This window comes from Papaver somniferum, chromosome 2, assembly GCF_003573695.1.
Source record: "Papaver somniferum cultivar HN1 chromosome 2, ASM357369v1, whole genome shotgun sequence".
In the NCBI taxonomy this organism is placed as follows: domain Eukaryota; kingdom Viridiplantae; phylum Streptophyta; class Magnoliopsida; order Ranunculales; family Papaveraceae; genus Papaver; species Papaver somniferum.
The window spans coordinates 150574245-150599657 of record NC_039359.1 but is presented as its reverse complement, the minus strand read 5'-3'; the positions used below and the strand labels follow the sequence as shown (position 1 = coordinate 150599657).

Sequence of the window (25413 nt, the reverse complement as noted above, 5' to 3'; positions counted from 1 at the left end):
CGATAAACCAAATGCTCATAAGGATACCAGTGGATACGGGGCTCTATTTCTACTTCATCCAATTACGTTTGCCTTTGCAATCGATTGGTTCTTGTCCTCCAGCCATGATGAATTTCTCAGGAGAACTTTAGAAGGAAAAATTGCAGAGAAAAACAATTGTTTCCTCTCCCAGCAAGAGAAAAATCCCTTATAAAGGGTCTCATCCTAGAAGCCTCGACCGTTTCACCAATAAATTGCGACGATTCCCAATATCGTCACTTGCACACTCAACAATTTTCTTCTCCTACTATCTATGTCGTTTCAAATCTCCCGCAATTAGGCTATAATAGCCTATGTTGCAGGAACTTATCTCCACACGCATACCCCATATAATTGTTTTGTTGATGGTCTTGACAGGTGGAAACGCTTCGATGGACAACACAACACTAACACTCAACAGATGGTTGACATGCAAAGATTCACGGTCCTTCACACCAACCACTCACACAGTTCTAACTCAGATGCTTACTCTCCACATAAGATCTCAGACGCAGGCTGAGTCGAAATTTCTTTGGGCTGAAATTTTTTGCAACAATTTTGTCGAGCCCATCACTACATGGACGCAGTCCAACACTACTTCAAAAGGGAAACAAAAATCCAAATACACTTCTTTTACACCAGTTCTCGATACAGTAGATAAACAAAATAACGGGGTAAGTATGCATTCACCACATTTTGATTCAAATTCTACTAACTTTATAGTACATAGTTGTGTCATTGATAACAGGTCTCGATCCAAATTGCCATTATCCATGGAAGACCAATGCAATAGTATTATTGAAGACTACAACTTACACAAGTACAAATTCAACAGTCTCAATTTTGAATTTATTATCTACTTCACTTATGACAAGGCTCAAAGTATACCCGTGAACAAATTTCAAATTAAATTTAGTCATATCAACATCACTCTTACTGTCATACGCCTTACCTTCTTTGCTCCTAGTGAACTTAACCCTCATTCATACTTTCTCCTCTGGTACCAAAGTTTCAGTTTCATGACCTCCTCCTCAAACTCAAACCCACAATCCATTGATAACCTGGTAAAACAAATGAACTCTGCTTTAACCATCCTTGAGGATTTGTTTCCAAAAGTTTACATCAATTCTGAAAACATCAAATCTAAACAAACCCAAGACTGGAAAGGGTGTTTCATTGGCAAACTTTGTGGAAATATATATTTTCAAACTTACAGATTTAGTAACTTTATCAATGCAAACTGGAAAATACTTAGCAGAATTGAGGTTGAAGTTTGGAACAGAAGAAGAAACTTTTACATTCTCAGAACCACACAAGAAGAAGACTACTCAACTTTGAGGAATGGAGGCACTATAGGGGTCTTTGACAAACTGATGGTTCTAGTAGGAGTTCCTCCTAATGGTCCTGAGCTCATTGATGAAGAACTATTCTCTAAAGTTATGATCTGGCTTCTAGTGAAGAGGATTCCAACTCATATACTCCCAGACATACAAAACATAATTAAACCAATTGGAGTCTACCAGGGATCCAAAAAACCTTATGGTAGAGACAAATTTGAAAAAAACTTGGAAGTTAAAGTCACAATCAATGTTACCAGATCTCTCAAGTTTGGAATAGAAGCATTTGAAACTCCTACTTTGTCTCACTGGCTAGAATGTGCTTATGCTCTCAATCGCATCAAATTCTGTAAAGTTTGCAGAGTACTTGATCATCTTAACCCCCCCTTCCCCTCACATATTAATCAAATCGCATCAAATGTTAATAAGAAGGGTTAAGATCAAGTACCAACCCCTCAACCAGCTCATCCACCAATAACCCCTAGACAAAAAATGGTTCAAGTTGGAAAGTATGTCATTCACAGACCTTATTCTGATGCAGATGTTGCTGCTGAGTTTGAAGCAAAAATAAAGTTTGTTAAAAGGTTGGAGCTTGAAAAGTCAATAGCTAATATTGCTTCTACCTCAAATTCCCCTATCACCTTTGGAGCTCAGTCCTTGCAGTTTGATTCAACTCCCTCTCCACACCCAGATTTCCTAGCTTGTCAAATTAGAAACAAAAAATTGGATTTAGCAAAAAAAAGATAGTTGACTCTAACAAGAAAAAACTCCCAAAGTGGGAAACTGTTGCAAGAACTAATCCCAACAACAACAATGATTCAAGAAAGGTTGATGAGGAAACTGCTGCTGCTGACCTTGTTGCTCCTGAACAAATTTTCCCAGTCACCAACACTCCAAAACATTTCCCTTTAAATACCCTACCTACATTGGCTCAAATCAAAGCTAACATGGAAGCTGAAGCTAATAAGAAGAAAAAAGTTGCATGAAAACCAAAGAAAAAATATCATACTTTTGAGAACCTAGATGATATCTTTCTCAACACCTCATCCACACCTATCATAGATACCAAGAGAAAGAAGGTTACCCCCACTGAAGAAAATGCTTCCCTCAACAACATGGAAATGACAAGTGTCAAAAGATTCAAAAATCTGAATGTTACTCCTCGTGAGCAAATGGACAACATCCCTTTTCTCATGGCTAATGGCATTTTGGATTGGTCCTCTGCTGGAACAATGGTACTTGCTCTTAACCCTTCTTATTACCATTTTTTAAGAACTCATAATATATCATATATTGTGCACTTCCTGATATATGAACATTATGAAAATATTACTAGAAGACTCATCTCCAAGTATCCAGTTGTGTCTTACTTCTGGCAATTCTTTACTTCCCTAGCATAGAATTACCAAGGACTGGGCACCAGAGATGCTAAGAGATATCTCAATGATATGCTCAATAAACTAAATCCTGACATTATATTTTTATCTGAAACTAAACAAAAGCATGATAAACTCAAGAAAACTATGCATGAATTAGGGGTCAATAATTTCTGGTCAGTTAACCCAAGAGGGGCAAGTGGCACTGCTGGTGGATTAGCATTGTTATGGAAAAGCAATATTTCCATAGAAATTTTGGATTATTCTATAAATCATATCAATGCAATAATCAGAACTGCCAATACCCCCCTGGTTATTTACATTCTACTATGGCAATCCTCATGACACTTTATCCAAGCTAAACTCTTGGAAAATGCTTGAGCAATCTGCAACTTTCAATAACTTGCCATGAATGGTTATTGGGGACTTCAATTTTATTCTTCATGATACTGAAAAGTTTAGCACACATCCCATAGATGCTAATGAAGCTTCCATTTTCAATGAAAATATCCTTAATTTGGACCTCATTGACCTTGGTTTTACTGGTTGCCCTTTTACTTGGTCAAAAAAAAGAAAATGCCATGCTCTTACTGAACAAAGATTGGATAGAGGGCTAGCAAATGATGACTGGATTGCCATCTATCCAAACTAGGGGTGCACATATCCTACCCTTACCCGCCACCCTATCCTACCCGCCAGAATTTTTACCCGTATCCTATCCTACCCGCCATTGACGGGTAGGGTGACGGGTAAACACTATTTTATCCGCGGTCAAATGGGTAGGGTGACGGATAAAACCCGAAATTATCCTACCCTACCCGCTTACCCGCCTAACATATGTAAAAGACCAAATAATCCCTGTCCTTTCTGTTGTCTCATGTCCATAGATTCGTTATTTTAAAAGAAACAAGGGGTAAATTGATTCGTTTTCATCTCCGACACTTACTTAACAGAAATGTTTATACTGTCTTTGAACACACAATACAATCCAACTAAGAACAACTTCTAAATAAAATATGCCATACAGCCAAATCCAAGAGACAGACTTCACTCCTACGCAACGTATTATGAGATCTAAACCATAATTCAGATATTTCTGAATCAAAATAATCGTTAAATAAGTAAGGAGTGTCTCATAAAATTGAACCATCTGATTGACATTAGATCAGGACACAAATAGGAAGTTTCACAGTTTTCATCAGTAGTTACAGAACCTCTACCATGTAAAACCCACTAACATGTTCAATTCCTATTCCTAGTACCAAAATTCAGCCTTCAACAGTTCCATACTGTGTTCACACCTAAATTGGATACATACTCACTACTTTAGAGAAGATATAGGACATGCCCTAGCTGATGCAAGAAAACGGCTCAAAAATTGGCAAGACATAGAACAAAATTTCTGGAAAACTAAGAGCAGGGATCAGCTTAACAAGTTGGGAGATCAGAACACAAACTATTTTCACAGAACCACTAAAAGTAGAACAAGAAGGAATAAAATAGAGTCTATTTAGAATGAGGAAGGAAACTGGATTACTGATTATCAAGAAGTCAAGATCTGCTTTACCAATCATTTATCTAAAATGGCAACTGCTGAAATTATAAACCCCTCTTCTTGAAAATGCGAGGGTCTAACAACCTCACCCAATATTTCGATTAGCAATCTGTATGGACTAACTCTAATATACTTTTAAGAGAATCAACTAGACAGTCAGACTCAATCTTAATAAAAAGTATATCAATGAGTTAATATCTCTATCTCTTGATTTAAATCTTACTCAAGCAATCTGCGAGTCTCGATTAAATACAAGAGAGATAAACTTGGATGGTACCAAAGACCAATATCCAAGGATCAATCAATATCCAATCAACAACCAAAGGTTGGATTTCACTATTGATCAATACAACGCACAACCTGTGAAATTTCCATTATATAACAAAATATAATCCGGAATAGAAATAACACATAGACCAGAAGTTTTGTTAACGAGGAAACCGCAAATGCAGAAAAACCCCGGGACCTAATCCAGATTGAACACCACACTGTATTAAGCCGCTATAGGCACTAACCTACTACAAACTAACTTCGGCCTGGACTGTAGTTAAACCCTAATCAATCTCACACTGATTCAAGGTACAGTTGTGCTCCTTACGTCTCTGATCCCAGCAGGATACTACGCACTTGATTCCCTTAGCTGATCTCACCCACAACCAAGAGTTGCTACGACCCAAAGTCGAAGACTTTAATAAACAAATCTGTATCACACAAAAAAGTCTACAAGGATAGATAAATTTGTCTCCCACGGACAAACCTAAAAGTTTTGTTCTGTCTTTTGATAAAAATCAAGGTGAACAAGAACCAATTGATAAACCGGACTTATATCCTTGAAAAACAACCTAGTATTATCAACCACCTCATAATAATCTAAATCGTATGGTAGTGAAACTAGATATTGTGGAATCACAAACGATGAGACGAAGATGTTTGTGATTTCGTTTTATCTTGCCCTATCGGAGATATAATCTCAAGTAAATTATTCAATTGAACTTGTACGATAGAAAATGACAAGATCATATCGCTCAACTACAAGAGAAGTAGTTTCGTCTGGATTCACAATCCCAATGAAGTCTTTCAGTCGTTAATCGACAGGGTCTCGAGAAGAAACCTACGATTAAAGGAGAATTGAATCTATCAAACCAACTAGTATCACACAGGAGGTGTGGGCATTAGTTTTGCACAGTTGCTAGACGTCTCATTATATAGTTTTCAAATCAGGGTTTGCAATCTAAGTTACCTTGGTAACAAAGCATTCAATAATCACCGTTAGATGAAAAACCTAATTTATCCAAGCTAATATCTTTCAACTGTTAGATCAAAACTTAGCTTGTCACACACAAATGAAATGCACGTTTCTAGGATTGTGTAATCGTACCCAAACATGTACATTTGTTGGTTCAACAATAATTAACCAAATGGTTAGCCATATGAGCAATTTCATATCAACCATATTCTTCTTCACCATAACTAGTTCAAATGACTCAAATGAACTAGTTAGAGAGTTGTTAAATTGCTTAGATCTTATGTAACTACACAAGACACAATCGAAGCAAAAACGGTTTGATTCACTCGAATCGGTTCATGAACTTTAAATCCACGGTTTGCAAAACATTTCCTTAGTTTATATAAATATTAGTTCAAGAACAACCGTCTTTAGATATAACCAACTCAAATTCGCGGACTGGGTTCGCGGACTTAAGTTCCCGGAAGGAGTTCACAAACTCCATTAGATTTTCTCAGGTCGAGAACTTCCGCCAGTTCGCGGACTGAGTTCACGGACTAAGTTCACAGACTAAGTTCACGCCACTATTCCGGTTCTCTTGATCAACAAAGTTTGCAAACTTCAGTTTAAGGAATAAGGACTTATGCATATATGTGTTTCCACAATAATTCTTATATCCACCAATGGTTATATAATCTAAACTCTCATTTCAATCATTGAAACATTCTCAGATGACGTTATATAGTTCTTATTCACAAACCATTTTTCGTCAGAGCAATTTTCAAAGTGATTGAAACATAATATGACTTTCGTCACTAGGTAAAGATGAATTTGGCTAAAGCGAAAGCTTACCAACACATATTTCGAGAAATAGATAGGCGAGATAAACTCGGCTCGAAATACCAAATGTGTATAATCAAAGTCTATATAGCAAAACGACCTTTGTCTCAAGATAGGAGATAAATAGACTTTTGAGTGATAGATAAGTTCAAGTCTCCACATACCTTTTAGTCGATGAAGATCCACCAGTTCCTTGAGTAGTCCTTCGTCTTGTATGATGATTGCCATGGAGTTCTTGATCTCAACTACACTTTCTATCCTAGTCCGAGACCTTAGCTATAGTAGACTAGAAATCAAGACTTATGGGTTTGATTACTAACATTGACAAACATGCTTGAGATAGCAACACATGCGAGTTCGACCGAGCAATGCTCTAACAATCTCCCCTTTTTCAATTTTAGTGACAAAACTATCAATACATATGGAATACAAAAAATAAATAAATTAACTTTTGTAGCTCCTATTCCACATGTCTAATCTTCAACATTACTCGAAATCTTCGTCACTTCCAAGTACTCCAATGATCCCAAAGGTTTTAAGTTCAACATCACCGTTGTTGAAAATCCGTAGCCATAACAATGAGAAAACAAAAGCTCTCGATCATTGTTATACAATGTCATATTATTATTACACAGCATCAAAGTTCTCATATCACAACTTCGACAACAATCCTATGGTGATATGTATCACTCTCCCTTAGTCAATACTTTCGTCTCAACATGAAAACCACTCCCCCTTACATAATGACCCGTAAAGCACGTAAATCATATGTATTTGTAGTGTGAACTACACATTAATTCTCCCCCTTTTTGTCAATAAAATTGGCAAAGGTACGAAAATGAGATCCTAATGAAATTTCCACGAAGACGCTTCAAGACCAAAGAAAAGTACATATCAGCTTGTTTAGATGCAATCATAAAGCCGAGGCTAAATGCATTCATCAAGGAGTTTATAAAGATACAAGATAACCCCTAAATAATTCCACAGCCGCACTCCCCACAAAGATATGGAAATTAAGCGCAAGTCCAAAAGAACTCTCCCCCATTTGATGTCATTCCCAAGAGAACAACAAGAGCGACCTTTCTTTTACAACAAAAGAAGGATTTTATTGGACACCAAAAACCATAAAAATGATTTTCTATATCCAAAATTCTCAATTAAACTAACCACAAGAGAACCCATGATTAATTTAATCGAAATACACAACCAAAATAACCACAAACGAATCTATGATTAATCTAGTTGGAAATGCTCGATATAAGAGAGCTTATGGAGCTACAACTAAGTTCACCATAAAAAATGATTAACTCAATCGTCTTATGCTCAACACAAGAAAAACTTATGGAGAATTGCAGTATACACATAAAATATGGATCGGGGAATGATCAATACTGCGGCATATACAAGGATTGATTCTATTTTCCATCACTATTTGCACAATGACATAATCCTTGATAACAAAATATTTTAACCTAGCTTCCATCAATAATTGACATAATAGGCTTAACTTTTGTTTGTCAAAAGTTCATCGATCTTGCATCAATACACGCATATCGACATATAAAAGAGATAACTTTTGACATCATATGGGACAATAATAGTTCAAAGACGCAAACACACATATCCCATAACATATTGCAATATATAAAACCATAAAGATTAATACTGCAAAAATCATCTTTGTCCTTAGAAGGTAGAATCAATATTTTTTGCACGGATTTACACCAAGAGTGGTTACCAAAAGCGTATAAAAAGATTTTCTTAACAAAGAAGAACATACAAAGTCATTAAAGACCATGCATCATAGTTCACATAAGATGATTGTGAACATTCAAGAATCCCATAGCAATGCGTACTACTGTCCATTCTTGAACTTCTTTCTTTGCGATTCACCAACATCATTCTTGTAAAAGCTACAAATGAGCTTAGAAGAGAATTACTCCAAGAATCTAAGTGCCCAAGTCCAGTAGAACAAGTGCGACGAAGCGGAGAAAAACACTCAAAAATAAGATACGAGACAAAGACCAACCTCAACTCATTCACATTTAGGATTTCTCATCACCATTTTTAAGATAATTCATAGAGAAATAGAATGCAAAAAGAATGAGGTCATTCCGAGTTCGGACGAAGAAGTTACGGCCAAAACAAATTTACCGAATATCGACGTCAAGTATGCATACGGGTTTGAATTTTCGTATCCTGGAGCTGTATGCAAACAGGTATGCATACCTAATCCCCTGGATTTTGATTTTAAATGATGTTATGCATACCTGATATGTGTACCATGTAGTCCAAACATGCCTAACTATTATTTTCAAACCTAAACATTTAATAACCTTTTTAGATGAATCCAATTGAATTCTACAGCCTTATCAAACATAATCTGTGCGCTCCAATTTTCGTGATTCCCTCACCGTATACATAACAGCGCATTCCTTGGTGAGGATGCACTTAAAACACACTCAAGTTTTGTTGAGGTGAACAATGTCTTGCTCACCACAAATGACTTTTGGATTATCAAGAAAGAGATCACTTTTAGAACCTTTCACATCCAAATCCATCTTTTCTAAGAACTCTTTAAGTTCCAACATCATGGATACTGCCTTCTCCATAGTCATGAAATTTTCTGGGAGATCATTCCTTTTCACACTCAAAGTGTCATTGACTTTCTTTGGAACCCACTTATGAGTGCGTTTAGAAACAACCCGAACCTTCTTCCCGTTACTCTCTTCAAGATTTCTCGAAAGAGGATTGGATTGACTATTCTTTTGCAAGTTAGTCTTTCTCCAACTGGGAACATCGGATCTTGGCTTCGTCTTTACGAAGTTATCCTTTTGATAACCATTACGATTGTGAAAAGGATTCGTATGAAGTTTATAGTAAAAAATAGGTTTATCACAGCACTGATTCATTTGCCTAAAGGTTGGACAGTTACAACCTGTAGCATTAAGGGGATTAGCCTTAGGATGGGTCTAATCGTAATTCAAGATTCAAGTTTCTCACCGGATCCACGTCATCAAAAATCATCGCCTGGGCGTAGTGGGAATCCAAGATTCCTAGTAGATACGCTGTTTGAAGACGCGCGACACGTACTTAGAAACAACGTTTCATTAGAAAATTCAAATGCGTTGTTTCTAACTGCGTATTGACCGTGTTGACCGGTCCACTGTTATTGTTCATATCTTCCGGTAATTAAATGGCCATAAATGTTTATCTTTTTATTTGAATAGAAGAAAAATCTGCCGATCGAGTTAGTTGGGAAATTGAATAGAGGAGTCAGTCACTGAAAAAGGTGTGTGATGGTAATTCCAAAGACAACTGGTCTTCATTCGTTATAATCTAAGCTTTGGTGCACTAAAAAAGTAATGCTCATTGATTTTAGTTGCTGATTAGCGGAGTTACTAAGAAGAAATTAAATAAACACCATTAGTTAATTGTTAATTGGCTTTCTTGGTGCAGGAAACGATACACCCAACATGCATATAACAAAACAGAAGAGAAAGAGAAAGAGAAAGCGAAAAAAGACAAGGCATCGAGTTTATCCAAGTTGGAAGATCGAGATCACAATTTTGCAAAGCCAACAAAACAACTCTTGTACGTCGATTAATAAAACCAATGTGGAGTTACCAACAGGAAATTAAACAGACTGCATTTGTTAATTGTCATTTGGCTTCTTGGTGCCCGAAATGATACAACATGCATAGAGCAAAACAGAGGAGAAAGAAAAAGACAAACCATGTTGACCAGTCAACGTGTATTGACTCAGCGTGGCACGCTGTTAGCAACCACGTGGGGAAGAATATTTCCCTAGAATATTCTTTGGTACGCAGTTTGTAACCGCGTATCTTGCTTTTCCCACACGCAGTTTCAAATCGCGTGCCCAGGTTACTTCCATCTTGGATCCAAGCCACACGCAGCTCTCTGGGAAGCAAGGCAACTGTAGCGGGATAAACGACACTTCCACAGTGCTTTATCTTGGATCTTGGAGATGGTTAGACCCAGCCTTAACATATGATCTTGGTTTCACAACTTCTTGTGATGCCCAAACAAGAACATCATGAAGTTTCTCATTCCTTATACGGAAACGACATCTCCTTTCTAGGTGACCTTTATTTCCGCAATAGTGGCAAACATAAGAAATGTTCTTACCTCGATGTGTATGTGCTGGCTTTGGAGGTTGATATACTTTGCTCTTTCGAACCTTAACTGCCAGTGAAGGTATTTCACTTTTTCCATCAGTGGAAACCTTTTGTCGAGAAGAATCACTAGCCTTGACAAATTTTACCTCTTTGCTAATACTTGGAGCATTTATTCCCTTATAGCCCAATCCTCGTGTATCACTATGATTTTTACTTGTTCCTAGCATAATGGTTAATTTGCTTGAACTAGTATTGAACTTTTTCAAGTCATCTTCCAACATCTTGATTTTATCAAGAGCAGCAGTTAAATCAGCCTCAAGGCGTTTTTGTCGAACGAGACAAGCACTTTCTCTGTCATCAAAACTAATTTGTTGAGAGTTAAACCTTGCTTCAGATTCTGCAAGTTTCTCTTCCAACAAAAAATACTTTTAATAAATATTATCACATTCAAGTGACTTTATATGTAGGTTTTCCTCAGAATCCTTGAGGATCGATTCGTTGGAACGATTCGAAAAATAAACACCCCTGCGTAACATCTTCTTAATTTCTTGTTTTCTCGACAGAGAGGAGTCAGAAGAGGTGAGACATGAGAAGTTGTAATCTTCTTCATATTCCACGAATCCAAAAACTTAACATACTCTGAGACTTCCTCATCAACATCTCTATCAATATCTGAATCACCTTCATCAGAAAGTTCATCCAGCTGTTCTTCTAGGAGAGTTTCCCAATCAACATTTTACATCAAGAGAATGTTTAGATATTGACATAGATGTGACAGTTCTCTCAGGTGAATCCAAGCTTTTAGAATCATCTGGTAATTTCTAAACTTGTACGTTATTAGAGATAGACTCGTCCATAATCAGATCGCTACAAACACAGACTTATAAGGTCTTTAACGTGTTTGCCTACTCTGACACCAATTGAAAATGTGGGGGTCTAACAACCTCACCCAATATTTCGATTAGCAATCTGTATGGACTAACTCTAATATACTTTTAAGAGAATCAACTAGACAGTCATACTCAATCTTAATAAAAAGTATATCAAGGAGTTAATATCTCTATCTCTTGATTTAAATCTTACTCAAGCAATCTGCGAGTCTTGATTAAATACAAGAGAGATAAACTTGGATGTTACCAAAGACCAATTTCCAAGGATCAATCAATATCCAATCAACAACCAAAGGTTGGATTTCACTATTGATCAATACAACGCACAACCTGTGATATTTCAATTATATAACAAAATATAATGAGGAATAGAAATAACACAGACACCAGAAGTTTTGTTAACGAGGAAACCACAAATGCAGAAAAACTCTGGGACCTAGTCGAGATTGAACACCACACTGTATTAATCCGCTACAGACACTAGCCTACTACAAACTAACTTCGGTCTGGACTGTAGTTGAACCCTAATCAATCTCACACTGATTCAAGGTACAGTTGCGCTCCTTACGTCTCTGATCCCAGCAGGATACTACGCACTTGATTCCCTTAGTTGATCTCACCCACAACCAAGAGTTGCTACGACCCAAATTCGAAGACTTTAATAAACAAATCTGTATCACACAAAAAAGTCTACAAGGATAGATAAATCTGTCTCCCACAGATAAACCTAAAAGTTTTGTTATGTCTTTTGATAAAATCAAGGTGAACAAGAACCAATTGATAAACCGGACTTATATTCCCGAAGAACAATCTAGTATTATCAATCACCTCATAATAATCTAAATCGTATAGTAGCGAAACTAGATATTGTGGAATCACAAACGATGAGACGAAGATGTTTGTGATTTCGTTTTATCTTGCCCTATCGGAGATATAATCTCAAGTAAATTATTCAATTGAACTTGTACGATAGAAAATGACAAGATCATATCGCTCAACTACAAGAGAAGTAGTTTCGTCTGGATTCACAATCCCAATGAAGTCTTTCAGTCGTTAATCGACAGGGTCTCGAGAAGAAACCTACGATTAAAGGAGAATTGAATCTATCAAACCAACTAGTATCACACAGGAGGTGTGGGCATTAGTTTTGCACAGTTGCTAGACGTCTCATTATATAGTTTTCAAATCAGGGTTTGCAATCTAAGTTACCTTGGTAACAAAGCATTCAATAATCACCGTTAGATGAAAAACCTAATTTATCCAAGCTAATATCTTTCAACTGTTAGATCAAAACTTAGCTTGTCACACACAAATGAAATGCACGTTTCTAGGATTGTGTAATCGTACCCAAACATGTACATTTGTTGGTTCAACAATAATTAACCAAATGGTTAGCCATATGAGCAATTTCATATCAACCATATTCTTCTTCACCTTAACTAGTTCAAATGACTCAAATGAACTAGTTAGAGAGTTGTTAAATTGCTTAGATCTTATGTAACTACACAAGACACAATCGAAGCAAAAACGGTTTGATTCACTCGAATCGGTTCATGAACTTTAAAGCCATGGTTTGCAAAAGCATTCCTTAGTTTATATAAACATTAGTTCAAGAACAACCGTATTTAGATATAATCAACTCAAGTTCGCGGACTGGGTTCGCGGGCTTAATTTCCCGGAAGGAGTTCACAAACTCCAGAAGATTTTCTCGGATCGAGAACTTCCGCCAGTTCGCGGATTGGGTTCGTGGACTAAGTTCACACCACTATTCCGGTTCTCTTGATCAACAAAGTTCGCAAACTTCGGTTCAAGGAATAGGGACTTATACATATATGTGTTTCCAAAATAATGCTTATATCCACCAATGGTTATATAATCTAAACTCTCATTTCAATCATTGAAACATTCTCATAGGACGTTATATAGTTGTTATTCACAAACCATTTTTCGTCAGAGCAATTTTCAAAGTGATTGAAACATAACATGACTTTCGTCACTAGGTAAAGATGAATTTGGCCAAAACGAAAGCTTACCAACACATATTTCGAGAAATAGATAGGCGAGATAAACTCGGCTCGAAATACCAAATGTGTATAATCAAAGTATATATAGGAAAACGACTTTTGTCTCAAGATAGGAGATAAATAGACTTTTGAGTGATAGATAAGTTCAAGTCTCCACATACCTTTTAGCCGATGAAGATCCACCAGTTCCTTGAGTAGTCCTTCGTCTTGTATGATGATTGTCATGGAGTTCTTGAGCTCAACTACACTTTCTATCCTAGTCTGAGACCTTAGCTATAGTAGACTAGAAATCAAGACTTATAGTTTTGATCACTAACATTGACAAACATGCTTGAGATAGCAACGCATGAGAGTTCGACCGAGCAATGCTCTAACACTTCTGAAATAATCAAACTTATACCCCTAGTCATAACCTTTGAGGACAACTCAACCCTCAACAGATTAACTGAACCTGATGAAATTAAAGATATCTTATTTAGTATGGAAAATGATAAAGCTCCAGGACCAGATGGGTTCCCACCAAACTTCTTCAAACTTAACTGGGACATCATTGGCAATGATATTGTCACAATGGTTCAACATTTCTTCCTCTCAGGTCACCTACTTAAGGAGATGAATGCCACCTTTATAGCTCTCATCCCCAAAATCGATACCCCAACTTCTTCTAGCCATTTCAGACCAATCAGCCTTTGCAATACCACCTACAAAATCATATCCAAATTACTAGCTGAGAGAATGAAGCCTTTTCTAAACAAAATCATATCCCCTTACCAGTCTGTTTTCATCCCTGGAAGGAAAATCTCTGACAACATAGTTATTCCTCATGAAATTATTCATACTATGAGATCTAAAAGAGGAAAAAAAGGAAACTCTGGTCCCATGGGAATAAAAATAGATATGGCAAAAGCTTTTAACTGAGTTGACTGGTCTTTCTTAATGACTATTATAAAGAAAATTGGGTTTGATGATCAATGGTGCAACAAAATTTTCCAATGTATCTCAACCTCCACCTCTGTTATTCTCATAAATGGCTCCCCTGATAAATTCTTCAAACCCTCTATAGGGCTAAGGCAAGGTGACCCTCTATCCCCTTATCTGTTTCTATTCTGCATGGAATCCCTTTCAAGGACCCTTCTACATGCTGAGGGGATGGGCATAATTAATGGCATCAGGATCTGCAAAGCTGCACCCTCTATCAACCACCTCCTCTTTGACCGGTTGTCAGCCGTGCAAATATAATTCACTTCCTCACTCAACTAGAAATAAATATAGTATGCGATAAGAAAGAGTTCGTTCCCACAAAGCGGCTTTTGTTGTTATCAATTTTCAGTTTCTTAGTAACCAGGGGGGGGTTGTTTTATCTAAATAAACAAAGCAATGAAAGTAAATTAAAAGCAATAAAATAATTGAATAATCAATAAGGAGAAGATATTGGTCACGGGATAGTATCATTCACAAACATGTATTTTCATCAATGATTAGAATTTAAATTTAATCTCTCATCTATTAGAAGTCCTAGGATATCTTGATCGCAAGAGTATCCCATTGATTTCCCGATTTTATCACAAACAACATTAAAAGATGCTATTGTGAAATCTACCTAGAAAGCAACCTAAAGTGTAAAAGCACAATTAAGTTTAACTGCCTAAGAGCAATAAGTTCTATGAAATAAGACTAATCAATGCAAACAAACGTGTAAAAACACTAATTATTTTTAACAAAGGTTATGATTCATATGCTATTATAAAGATGTATCAGTACAAGTAATAATGGCACTATGCTACTTAGAATCAGGGATAAACAACTATTTCGTATTGAAAACCCTAATCTAGCAATAGAGATGAAGACTAATCTAATTGATTCCGGACTCAACCAAACTAGCATTCAAATCATAAAACAATATCAACCATGAATCATAAACAATAAAGTTTTGAGACAAAACTAATTCATTGATTCAAATAACATGCTTGAGAAATCAACTTTTATCCCATAACCAATAATTGAGTTTAGTTACTCATAATAATGGAGTTCATCATAATCATAATCATAAAATAATTGAAGAAGATGAAAAATAAAACGAAAGCAAACCCTAGTTGTAGCTATCTCCAAAGCTCCAAGAATAATACGTGATTTTAAAAGTTGTAGAAAACTTTTCTTTTTGTAGCTTTTCTCCCTTCCAAAATTAGGTCAAATTTTTAAAAGTCCAAAGTCCAATAGCAAGATGTCCACCAAGCCCATATGTGAGAAAACCCATGTAGAAAATATGTCCAAAATCGTCGCCGGAAATTGGCCAGAAAAGTCGTCGGAAAACAGCTCCGGTGAACGAGTCAACTCGGTCAGACTCAATGAGTCATACCGAGTCAGTCAGTTGGTACCAGTCAGACGAGTCAGGTCTGAGTTGTCAGAGTCAGAGTCTAACTCAGCAGTTGACTAGACCTGGCCAAACTGTTGCACAGCCTGAGCTTGTTGTTGCACGATGATTGTGCTTCACTCAATGTAGTCAATATCGGCCGTATCGGCCGATATATCGGGGATATTTCAGATATCGGCCCAGAACGATACGATAAGAAGGATATCGGGGATACGATATTCGCCCGATAATATCGGCCGTATCGGTCGAATATCGGCCGTATCGGTCGATACGAAATTTTCCTACATTTCCTGATATGAGACGGTATTGGTCGTTTTCTATAAAGTTTAAGGGTAATTTTGGCGAAGAAAGTCTTCCAGGTGGTAGTAGAGGTGCATGTAGCTCTCGAAGCAAGTCTACTAAAGTTACTCTTTTGTTTTCTTGATAAAATTGATGTTATCTATTATATCTTATCCGAAAATGTGTGGAGAAATGTTTAACATAAAATTATAGTCTCTAAATCTAGAACCGATATTTCAACGATAATATCCCCGATATAAAATCGTACCAGTGTATCGGTCCCGGCCGAGATGAACCGATATCCGATATTAACTACATTGGCTTCACTGCAACTCAGCCAGCCAGAACTGCACCTTCACTTTCTTCTCTTCATTGCATCAGCTAAATGGTACCTATAACTTCTTTGTCCTGCATCTGTAGTTGCACCACTGCAAACCAATTGCAGCTCCATTCTTTGCATTTTATATTCGCCAACACTTTCAGCTAAGACCCATTCTACCACCAAACTGCAGCTCACCATCATAACCATTTCATTGTTGGCTGTAAACATAGCCAACTACAATTCTGTAGCTTCACAACTCCAAAACAAACAACACAATAATACCCATTGCTATTTCAGTTCAGCTGCAATCATCATTTCCATCTGCAGCTCACTTTCCATTGCGCTTCTCGACCATCTCAACTCAGTTAACCATCAATTGCAACAAGTCTTCGTATTCTTCTCTCAGCCAACATCAAACCATCCAACCACACAGCACCATTCATCTGAAATCTGAACTTTTAAGCACATAATGTACTGCTTAGTTAACAGCTCCAGCAACTCCTTACTGCAGTGCTCAAATGCCTGCAATGCTTCTTTTCAGCTCAGTTTCATTTCAGTTAGGCCACGTGCAATCACCCACCATTTCAGTTCAACAGGAACTCCATTGTAATCCAGCCACACAAGGCCAGGATATGACAACATAATAACATCAGCAGCATCAACCAAGACACCAGAACACCCCACTTCATCTCAGACCAAATTCCAACACAAAGACTTTGTAATCTGCACAACCAGCTTCTTGAGTATCAGCTGCACTCTTCTTGTATAACAGCACAACCACCAGTCTGTACACAGACAATCCCATGCTCATTCCTTCTCGCCACTCTACAGTATCAAGCCGCAATCACCACTAAACTTCAGAGGCAGCTTCATATCAACTCCCTTTAGCGCATTCTGCTCTTGCATTAGCTTTCTTTGCATCAACAACCATCACCACAGCACCTGCCATTCTCTGCTGCAGCTCATTTCTCGAATTCGGGTTACCCGCAGCATCGCATCAGAATCCCTACGACTGCAGCTTCGTTTCTGCAATTTGAACGGCAGCAACAATTCTTCCTTGACATCGTCTAAATACCCATCAGAACCATTTCCTGAGTCTTGCACTGCAGCAGCAACTACGACTTTTTCTTCACCTGAGTTCAAACACCAACTCAATCTCCTATAATTCCACCAGAAACCCATCTCAGTTCATGCCTCCCAACTCAACACTTGACTGCAATTCTTCTCTGCAATCTTGATTCAAACAAAAAGCATTCAACCCTGTCAATTCCACCATCTGTAGCTCCTTGCATTACTAGCACCTCCTATTTGAGCTCAAACCAAACCCATACACCAGACTCATATCTCAGTTCCTTGACCAACACCAAGCTCAAACCCATGAATCAATATCCTGCAACCTGAGCTACATCCAACATTCAGCTGCGAAATCTTCAGTGGCATCCATTCTGTAGCTCCTCCCTGCTTGTAATGTGCAATCACATTCAATTAATCCTAAGCATACATCTAGTTTCATTCTGTAGCTGCACATTTCCTTCCTGCAGCAGCAACATCTCAATCACCAGCAAAGAATCTATCTCAGTCTTGTTCACCACTTCCATTTCAAGCCAAACCCAAATTCCAGCTTCAAACCCTCAATTCACTGAAGCTTCCTCAAACCCTAGCTTTTATTTCAGAGGGATCTTCTCTTCTTCATCCATTTCATCTCAAAATCATACAAAATCCCTAGTTCCTAGATCAGAAGCAAACCCTTAATTTATACCACCAACTTCAATTTCATCCTCAGTTCAGAATCCATCTAAAACCCATTTTTGAACTCACACAATCGAACCCAACTCTCTTTTCTTCACTGATTCAAACACAACCCCTCTTCTCAGGTCCAATTCTCCGATCTCCATTTGCAATTCAATCAAACACTCATCAAATATGAGTTTCCCTATTAAGCAGCAGCAAAAATCAATGGCATCAGCATCGAGTTTTTCTCTCTTTGTTCGATCCAGACTTCAATCACTGTCTCAATTTCATCTCCTTTTACCGAGTTTCACTGCCGCCATGGCTTCTCTCAATTTCGGGGGAATAATGGGAAGAGAAGAAGAAAACTTCTCTTGAATTTAGGGCTTGTAATGATACGAAGTGATATTGGCACCCTGCATTCCTGGACAAGGGCTAACCGCTTCGAACATGGCTTGTCGGTTTCAGAAAACCGACAGCTTAATTCTCAATTCAATTGTCAGTTCTAGGAGACTGACAATATAATTTTCTGCATAACTCGTTTTGCATGACCTAGTCTGCTCCAAATATCGCCAGTGAATTGACCTTTTTGCGCTTTTCGCTCCAAATGGACGCTTCTCCTTCTTTTGCTCCAAATGACTCCATTGCACCTAATAAACTCAAACTCAAACATAAGATACATAATTTTCAAGAAAAATAGCAAAGAAAGCATAAACTATAGATATAAAATTAGGTGTTATTGCTGATGACTGCATGATATTCTGCAAAGACAATATGACTGAAGCTCAAAATCTAATGCAGCTTCTTCAAATATTTGGCAGCACCTCTGGGCAACTAATTAACTTTCACAAATCTGGAGTCTTCTTCAACAAAAACACTAATCCAGACCTCATTCCTCAAATCAGCAATTCTATGGGAGTTCAAGTGTTACAGTTGGATGATAAATATCTAGGCTCACCCCTCTTCACACATAGAAGCAAAATAAATTCCTTCAAGCCTGGAGTGGAAAAATTGAAGCTGAGACTTACTGGATGGAAAAATACACCTCTAAATCCTGCTGGAAGAGAAGTAATTATAAAGTATGTAACCTCCTCAGTTTTTATCTACCAAATGAACTGCTTCAAGGTGCCTAAGAAAACCTGCAAAGACATCAACAATCTTCAAAGAGATTTTTTTCTGAGGAAAACATATAGAAAATCCTTCTGGTTATTATCCTAAATCCCGGACTGCGGTGTGCAAACCAAAAGAACTGGGGGGTCTAGGATTCATGAATATGGAACTATTCAACAACTCTATGATAACAAAGATTGGATGAAGACTTGAGCAGGATAAAGACTCCTTATGGTACAAGCTCATGGATGCCAAATATCTCTTAGGCAGAAATGTACTCAACATGGAAATCAAAGGATGGAGACTCATGGATATGGAAAGGAATCCTAGAAGGCATAAGCAACATCCAACAACACTGCTCCTGGAAAATTGGCAATGGAAGAAAGATAAAACTTTGGGAAGACATCTGGATCCCAAACACCACATCAAGACAGCGAAAACCCCAGAACTTCCCACAACACATTGAAAATCTAGAGTCATAACTTCTTCCAGATGGAACTTGGGATGAAACTCAAGTCTATACCTACTTCAGCAATGATAAGGCTGCAATGATTACCACCCTGCAGACACATCTAAATGAAGAAGACATGATAATATGGAATCTTAATGACCCATGAATATTTTCTGTCAACGAGCTGTACAAGGAAAAAATTGGTCACCTCTACAGAAATGATACTATAACAGGGAATTTGGAAGCCATCTGGAACATGGAAGTGTCTCCAGTCATCAGAATCTTTATCTGGAAATGTGCACATGGAATTCTTCCCACTAATGCCAAAACAGCTAGCATACTCCATTACATAGACCCTACATGCACTGTTTGCAATAGTGGGGAAGAAGAAACCATGTCTCACATGTTCCTAAATTGTCCTTTTACTACTCTGGTTTGGCAAGAAATTCTTGGCTCCTCCCGTACTCAATTCGACAACAATACTATATTCATTGACTGGTTGAATTCCTGGTTCCAACCTGGAATCACTAGCACTGACTGCAACATCTATGCCACTACTTGTTGGTATATCTGGAAAGCTAGATGTGATATTATCTTCAAACAAATTTAGCCTAATGTGGGAGTAACTTTCTCTCCGTATTAAGCAACATTTGTGCAATCATAATAGAATACATTATATGCAGGATCATATTATGAACAGATTCCCACTCTTACCTGAGGAAACTGATACTCCATTACAACACACCATTACTCCTTATACTCTGAATGCAGAAGCAGAGTTTGGGAATAATATCAAAATATGCACTCTACAAGACCCTGAGAATTCATTATACTATACTGCTCTAACTATGACAGATTTTGCAGGAAACATCATTGGAACCAAAGGACATCCAAGATACTCTGGAGAAGGGGGAGCAACAGGAGGGGCAGACCTAGCTTTCCAGTGATCCAAAGAATTGCAGCACACAAACATCGTCATATCTGCTGAGTCAATGGATATAATGGTCCATTTCAAGATGCTCTACCATGAAGCCGCTAGAGGAAGATTTCATCTTAGTTATTATGAAAGAAGAACCTGTCAATAAGAAAGTAGTAGAAATATTGACATAAACCCAATATCTTTTGTTTTACTGAATCTTAGTAAAACATGGATGCTTTCAATTTAGCTCTTTTTTGTAAGAAGAATGTTGGCAGGCTGAGTGGTTCATCCACTGCCAATGCCAATACAACCTCTTTGTAATGGTCTTAAGTGCCTTTCTAGGCCTAAGTTTTTCCTATTAAAAAAAAAGACATGTATTTGGGTTTTCTTTGAGAAACTTTGAGTTTGAAATTTATTTTGCAATTTGGCCATTAAATTTTTTTCTCAATGTTCTTGGTTTCACGGCATAGTATCCCGATAGCGTATTTCTTGTACGTGTTTATTCATTTGATTTCTACAAAATGTCCCCCATTGTGATTTTTGCATCATAAAGCAAAGCCCCAAAATTGCATTTATCCCTTTCAGGCTTTCTTTAGAGCCCATCGTAAAGAAATCTTAAACTAGATTGTACAACTAAATTGAAATAAAACATGACGAGATGAGATGAGACTGTCTTTGTAGAAAAAACCGCGAGTTCAAAAAAGGAATTCGCAACATCACAGCCGCTAGGTGGGGGAGATGTGACGTCATGACTTAACCACAGTTATGTATTTATATTTCCAAATATACGCTGTATCTTTACGTATTAGCAGAGAGAAAATCATACTGATCAAAACAGAGACGAAGGCATACCAATCAAAAGGAAAAACATAGATGAAATCATCTCACATATGCTATGACTGATGGAGAACTTATAGCTAAATTAATAATCAATCAATAATTAACAAAAAACAATCATGCTTAACACTTCAATCTCCCGGTGCTAATCGTAGCAACTAGTAATAGGTTTTTTGATCTGTAAGTACTATGTAGTTATAGGTCTCAAGAACGGATGAAGTAAAACTACATATAATTTGTTTTTAATTATCAGAAGACCTTCAATGTTGAAACTACTATGATTTATATCGACCAACAAAAGAGTAGCACGTCAAATTACATAGATTACTGGTATTTGATATCAAACTGATCATGATGGATTGCTTCACCTTCCATCATAGTTGGTTCATAGAATATATCATATGATCATTAACCAATCATACATGTCAAGCTATTATTTTAACTGGAGAAGAAGTTCATTTACGTGTAGACCTCATCATAGTAAATTTGTGGATGGTACAATGGTAGATATCGATGGCAAGGCGTAGATTCTCCAATTGGATGCGATTCAAATTTGGCTGAACTGTTGGCTATGTACTTCATCAATTGATTCAATTCTATTAAATTTTAGATTCTTCGAATATATTTAGTAAAAATACGGCATATATCTTGAAAAATCTGAATCTGTAACTGTAGTCAAATCCCTGGTTTGATGATGTCGCATCTCCATCATCCAACGGCTTTGATACTGCGAATTCCTTTTTTGAACTCGCACTGGAGTTCAAATTTTTTTCCTGTCTTTGTTGTTTGACAAACAGAAACAACACAAAGAAGGTACTACTCTCTTTTCTTGAAAAAAGAGAAGTCTTTTGACTCCTGGCTTGTTATATGTAAATGTTTTGAAATGTAATTTCCCTGCTTTATTCTCACTTCCTAAAATACCAACAAGGTGGCGTTTCTAGGGGACCACTGACACAGATATGAAACTCGTCATTGGGGAAGGAACTATAGCATAACACCAAATACAACAAAACATCAATGTGTCTTGCGGCTAAGGACCCAAAGGTTGTGCCCTGCGTGAGGACCACAATGCGATATGCAAAAACTTGGGTAATGGGCTTGATGTATCCGAGTTTTTGACGAAGGATTTTTTGGGGACCATGTTTTTTTTGGGACCATGGTTTTAGTTTGGGTAAAGACATTAGAAGTAAATCTAGGTCACCCCTTATCTAGATATTTATATTAATACCTAAACTACCCTCCTGATTAATTTTGGGTGATGATTAATTAGTGTTAATAACAGTTAGTGTAATGATTAGTGAGATAATTAAGTTAAAGATAATTAGTGAGATTAAAAAATCAGATGTTTTTTTTTTTAAAGAAGTAGAATTATTGAGAGAGTAAAGTTAGAGAAGATGAAGAAGGAAAACATGAAAAACGATGGATTTTACCAACCACAACCGGAGGAAGGGTATTTGGGTACCCATGTAGGCTTAAAACTTAGATAATGTTGGTTGAATTGCTCCAAACTTTCAAAAAAAAAATGAATTTTTTTTATGTAGATTTGGGCCAGTTCAGTTACCATATGTCAAGAACATGTAACCGAACACACCTGAAAGTGTAGTTCGGTTACGTTTTCCAAACACACAGGTTACCGAACTCACTTGTTAATGGAGGTTTTGGTCGTACAGTGTAATGTTCGGTTACCTAGGATAAAATGGTAGGTAACCGAACTTTGAACTTAACAATTTATTTGGGTACATCTTGTGTGTTCGGTTAGTTCGCAAACTTCAACGCAACCAAGTTCCCAACCGAACTGCAGGTTAAAAGTAACCTAGTGTTAGAAGTTCGGTTGGATCGCAAACTTCAACTTATTTTGCGAATCAACCGAACTGGGCTTATATATGCATATATGCAATTAGGCAAACGTTCGGTTACTACGAAATTTATTTCTTGGCGAATTAGGTAGAGTTCGGTTACGAAGTTTCAAAGGTAGAGTTCGGTTACAAAGAAAACTTAACATTTTGCGAACGAACCGAACTTGTGGACTTCTCATTATTTTCGTAAACTAAAGTTCGGTGATATCCTTATTTTGCGAAGGAACCGAACTTATGGACTTGTGTTGTTCTAATACAAGGAGTTCAGTTAAAAGTATTTTTTTGCGAATCAACCAAACTCTGAGTTCGGTTAAGAAAAAATTAAATCGTGATAACCGAACTTTTCTCTGAAAAAAAACCCTCCATTAAACCTCTCTGCAACTTCCATTTTCAACTCATTTTAATGATTATTTCTCATTTATTCAACCAAAAACGAATGACAAGTAATGGGTTTGTGAGAATATCTTTGTTAATGTTTTAAATTAAGTTATGTATATATATATATAGTGGTGGTGGTTGTTGGTGGTGGTAATCGGAGGTGGTGGTAATCGGTGGGTGATGATGGTGATAATCAGAGGTGGTGGTGGTGGTAATCGGCGGTGGTGGGCGGTGGTGGTGGTGGTAATCGGTGGTTGGTGGTGGTGATAATCAGAGGTGGTGGTGGTGGTAATCGGCGATGGTGGGAGGTGGTGGTTATATATATAGGTGGTTACTGGGTTGGTTTTAAATTAAATTAGGTTAAGGATAGGTTAGTCATTTCAATGTTTTAGGACACCCCTTATAACTATAGGGAAGGTGACCTAATAAAATCATGGTCCCCTCAAAAAAACCATGATCCCTAAAAAATCGTTCTTTTTGATTCATGTGATTAAAATTTCTTGACCTTAATTGGTTTCGTAGACTCCAACAAGCAAAATTTACAAGGATTTCTTAAACATTTAACTCTTTTATTTCATTTGATCATCCAGCAGTACAAGTGCATTCTCATTTATTTATTCTTGACAGTGATTCCGCGTTCACCGGCAATAATAACAGTAGTTGCCATATCAATAAACATCCCATGCTCCACAACCCCAGCAAGTCTCAGAATCTCATCACTAGCAGCCTTCAAGTCACCGATTTCCCCTTTAAAATACAAATCAACAATATAATTCGCATTATCAGTCAAATACGGTTTCCCGCCACCATCCGCCGCCCTCAGTTTCGCAACACATCCCGCCTTAGTAAACAAATTCTGAAGCCGTGTCGCGGTGAAATTCCAACAGAACGGAACAACCTCAACGGGCATAGCTAACCCGCTCCCACCTAATGTTTCCACCATCTTGGATTCATCAACGATTACAACAAATTTACGGCACGCTCCTTCAACCATTTTTTCTCTGAGTAACGATCCACCACGTCCTTTGACTAGATTGAGATGCGTATCGACTTCGTCTGCCCCGTCGATAGCAAGATCAAGAACTGGATGAGTATCTAAGTCGGACAATGGTATTCCTAATGAAAGTGCTTGCTCTTCAGTTCTTTTGGAAGTTGGGATTCCTATGATGTTGTGGAGTTTGCCTTGTTTCAATAGCTCTCCGATTCGATTCACGGCGTGATAAGCTGTCGAACCGGTTCCTAACCCCAATACCATCCCCGATTCAACGTATTCAACTGCTTTATATGCTGCTAGTTTCTTTAAATCGTCCTGAGTTAGAACCGGTGACGGTGAAATCGTAGACACCACCATATTTTGGGCTTCACAAGGGAAAACAATCAATCGGACCGGATGCACGTCTGGCAATGCTAAAGTTGTGCATTTACCAAATCAACCAAACCAAGCCTCAAATAGGCTTTCAAAATGCCGCCAACAGAAAAAAAAAATGCAACCAAGCAAGTGTGTCAATGTTGTTTGTGAATGTGTCGTCATTATTGATTTGGTGTAGGTTAGAGTGTCTCGGATGAGGTAATATTATGATCATGTTGAGACACTTTTCTTGAGGTGCGTCTTGACTGTGGACACTAAAGCTGCATTAAGAGACATGCTATAAGAAGAAAAATGACGCATCTTCTAAGGTTTTGCGGGCGAGGCATATGTCTTATGTAACACTGGTCAGCTAGTGTTAAAAGGGAAATTTTGGAGGCTCCAACAGCTTC

At 37.5% G+C, this 25413-nt stretch overlaps 1 protein-coding gene across 1 annotated transcript; it reads right to left on the bottom strand.

Moving 5' to 3' along the window:
* Positions 1-24212: 24212 nt before the first annotated feature.
* On the bottom strand, positions 24213-25148 carry LOC113354115 (probable ribose-5-phosphate isomerase 2). The gene has a single exon (XM_026597546.1). It carries the CDS (start codon positions 25004-25006, stop codon positions 24266-24268), a length of 741 nt encoding a protein of 246 aa, XP_026453331.1. The 5' UTR covers positions 25007-25148; the 3' UTR covers positions 24213-24265.
* Between the last annotated feature and the right edge of the window lie 265 nt (positions 25149-25413).

What these genes read in the sequence shown, in the direction of transcription:
- LOC113354115 (XM_026597546.1), bottom strand. Translation starts at nt 25,006, where the DNA reads ATGGTGGTGTCTACGATTTCACCGTCACCGGTTCTAACTCAGGACGAT.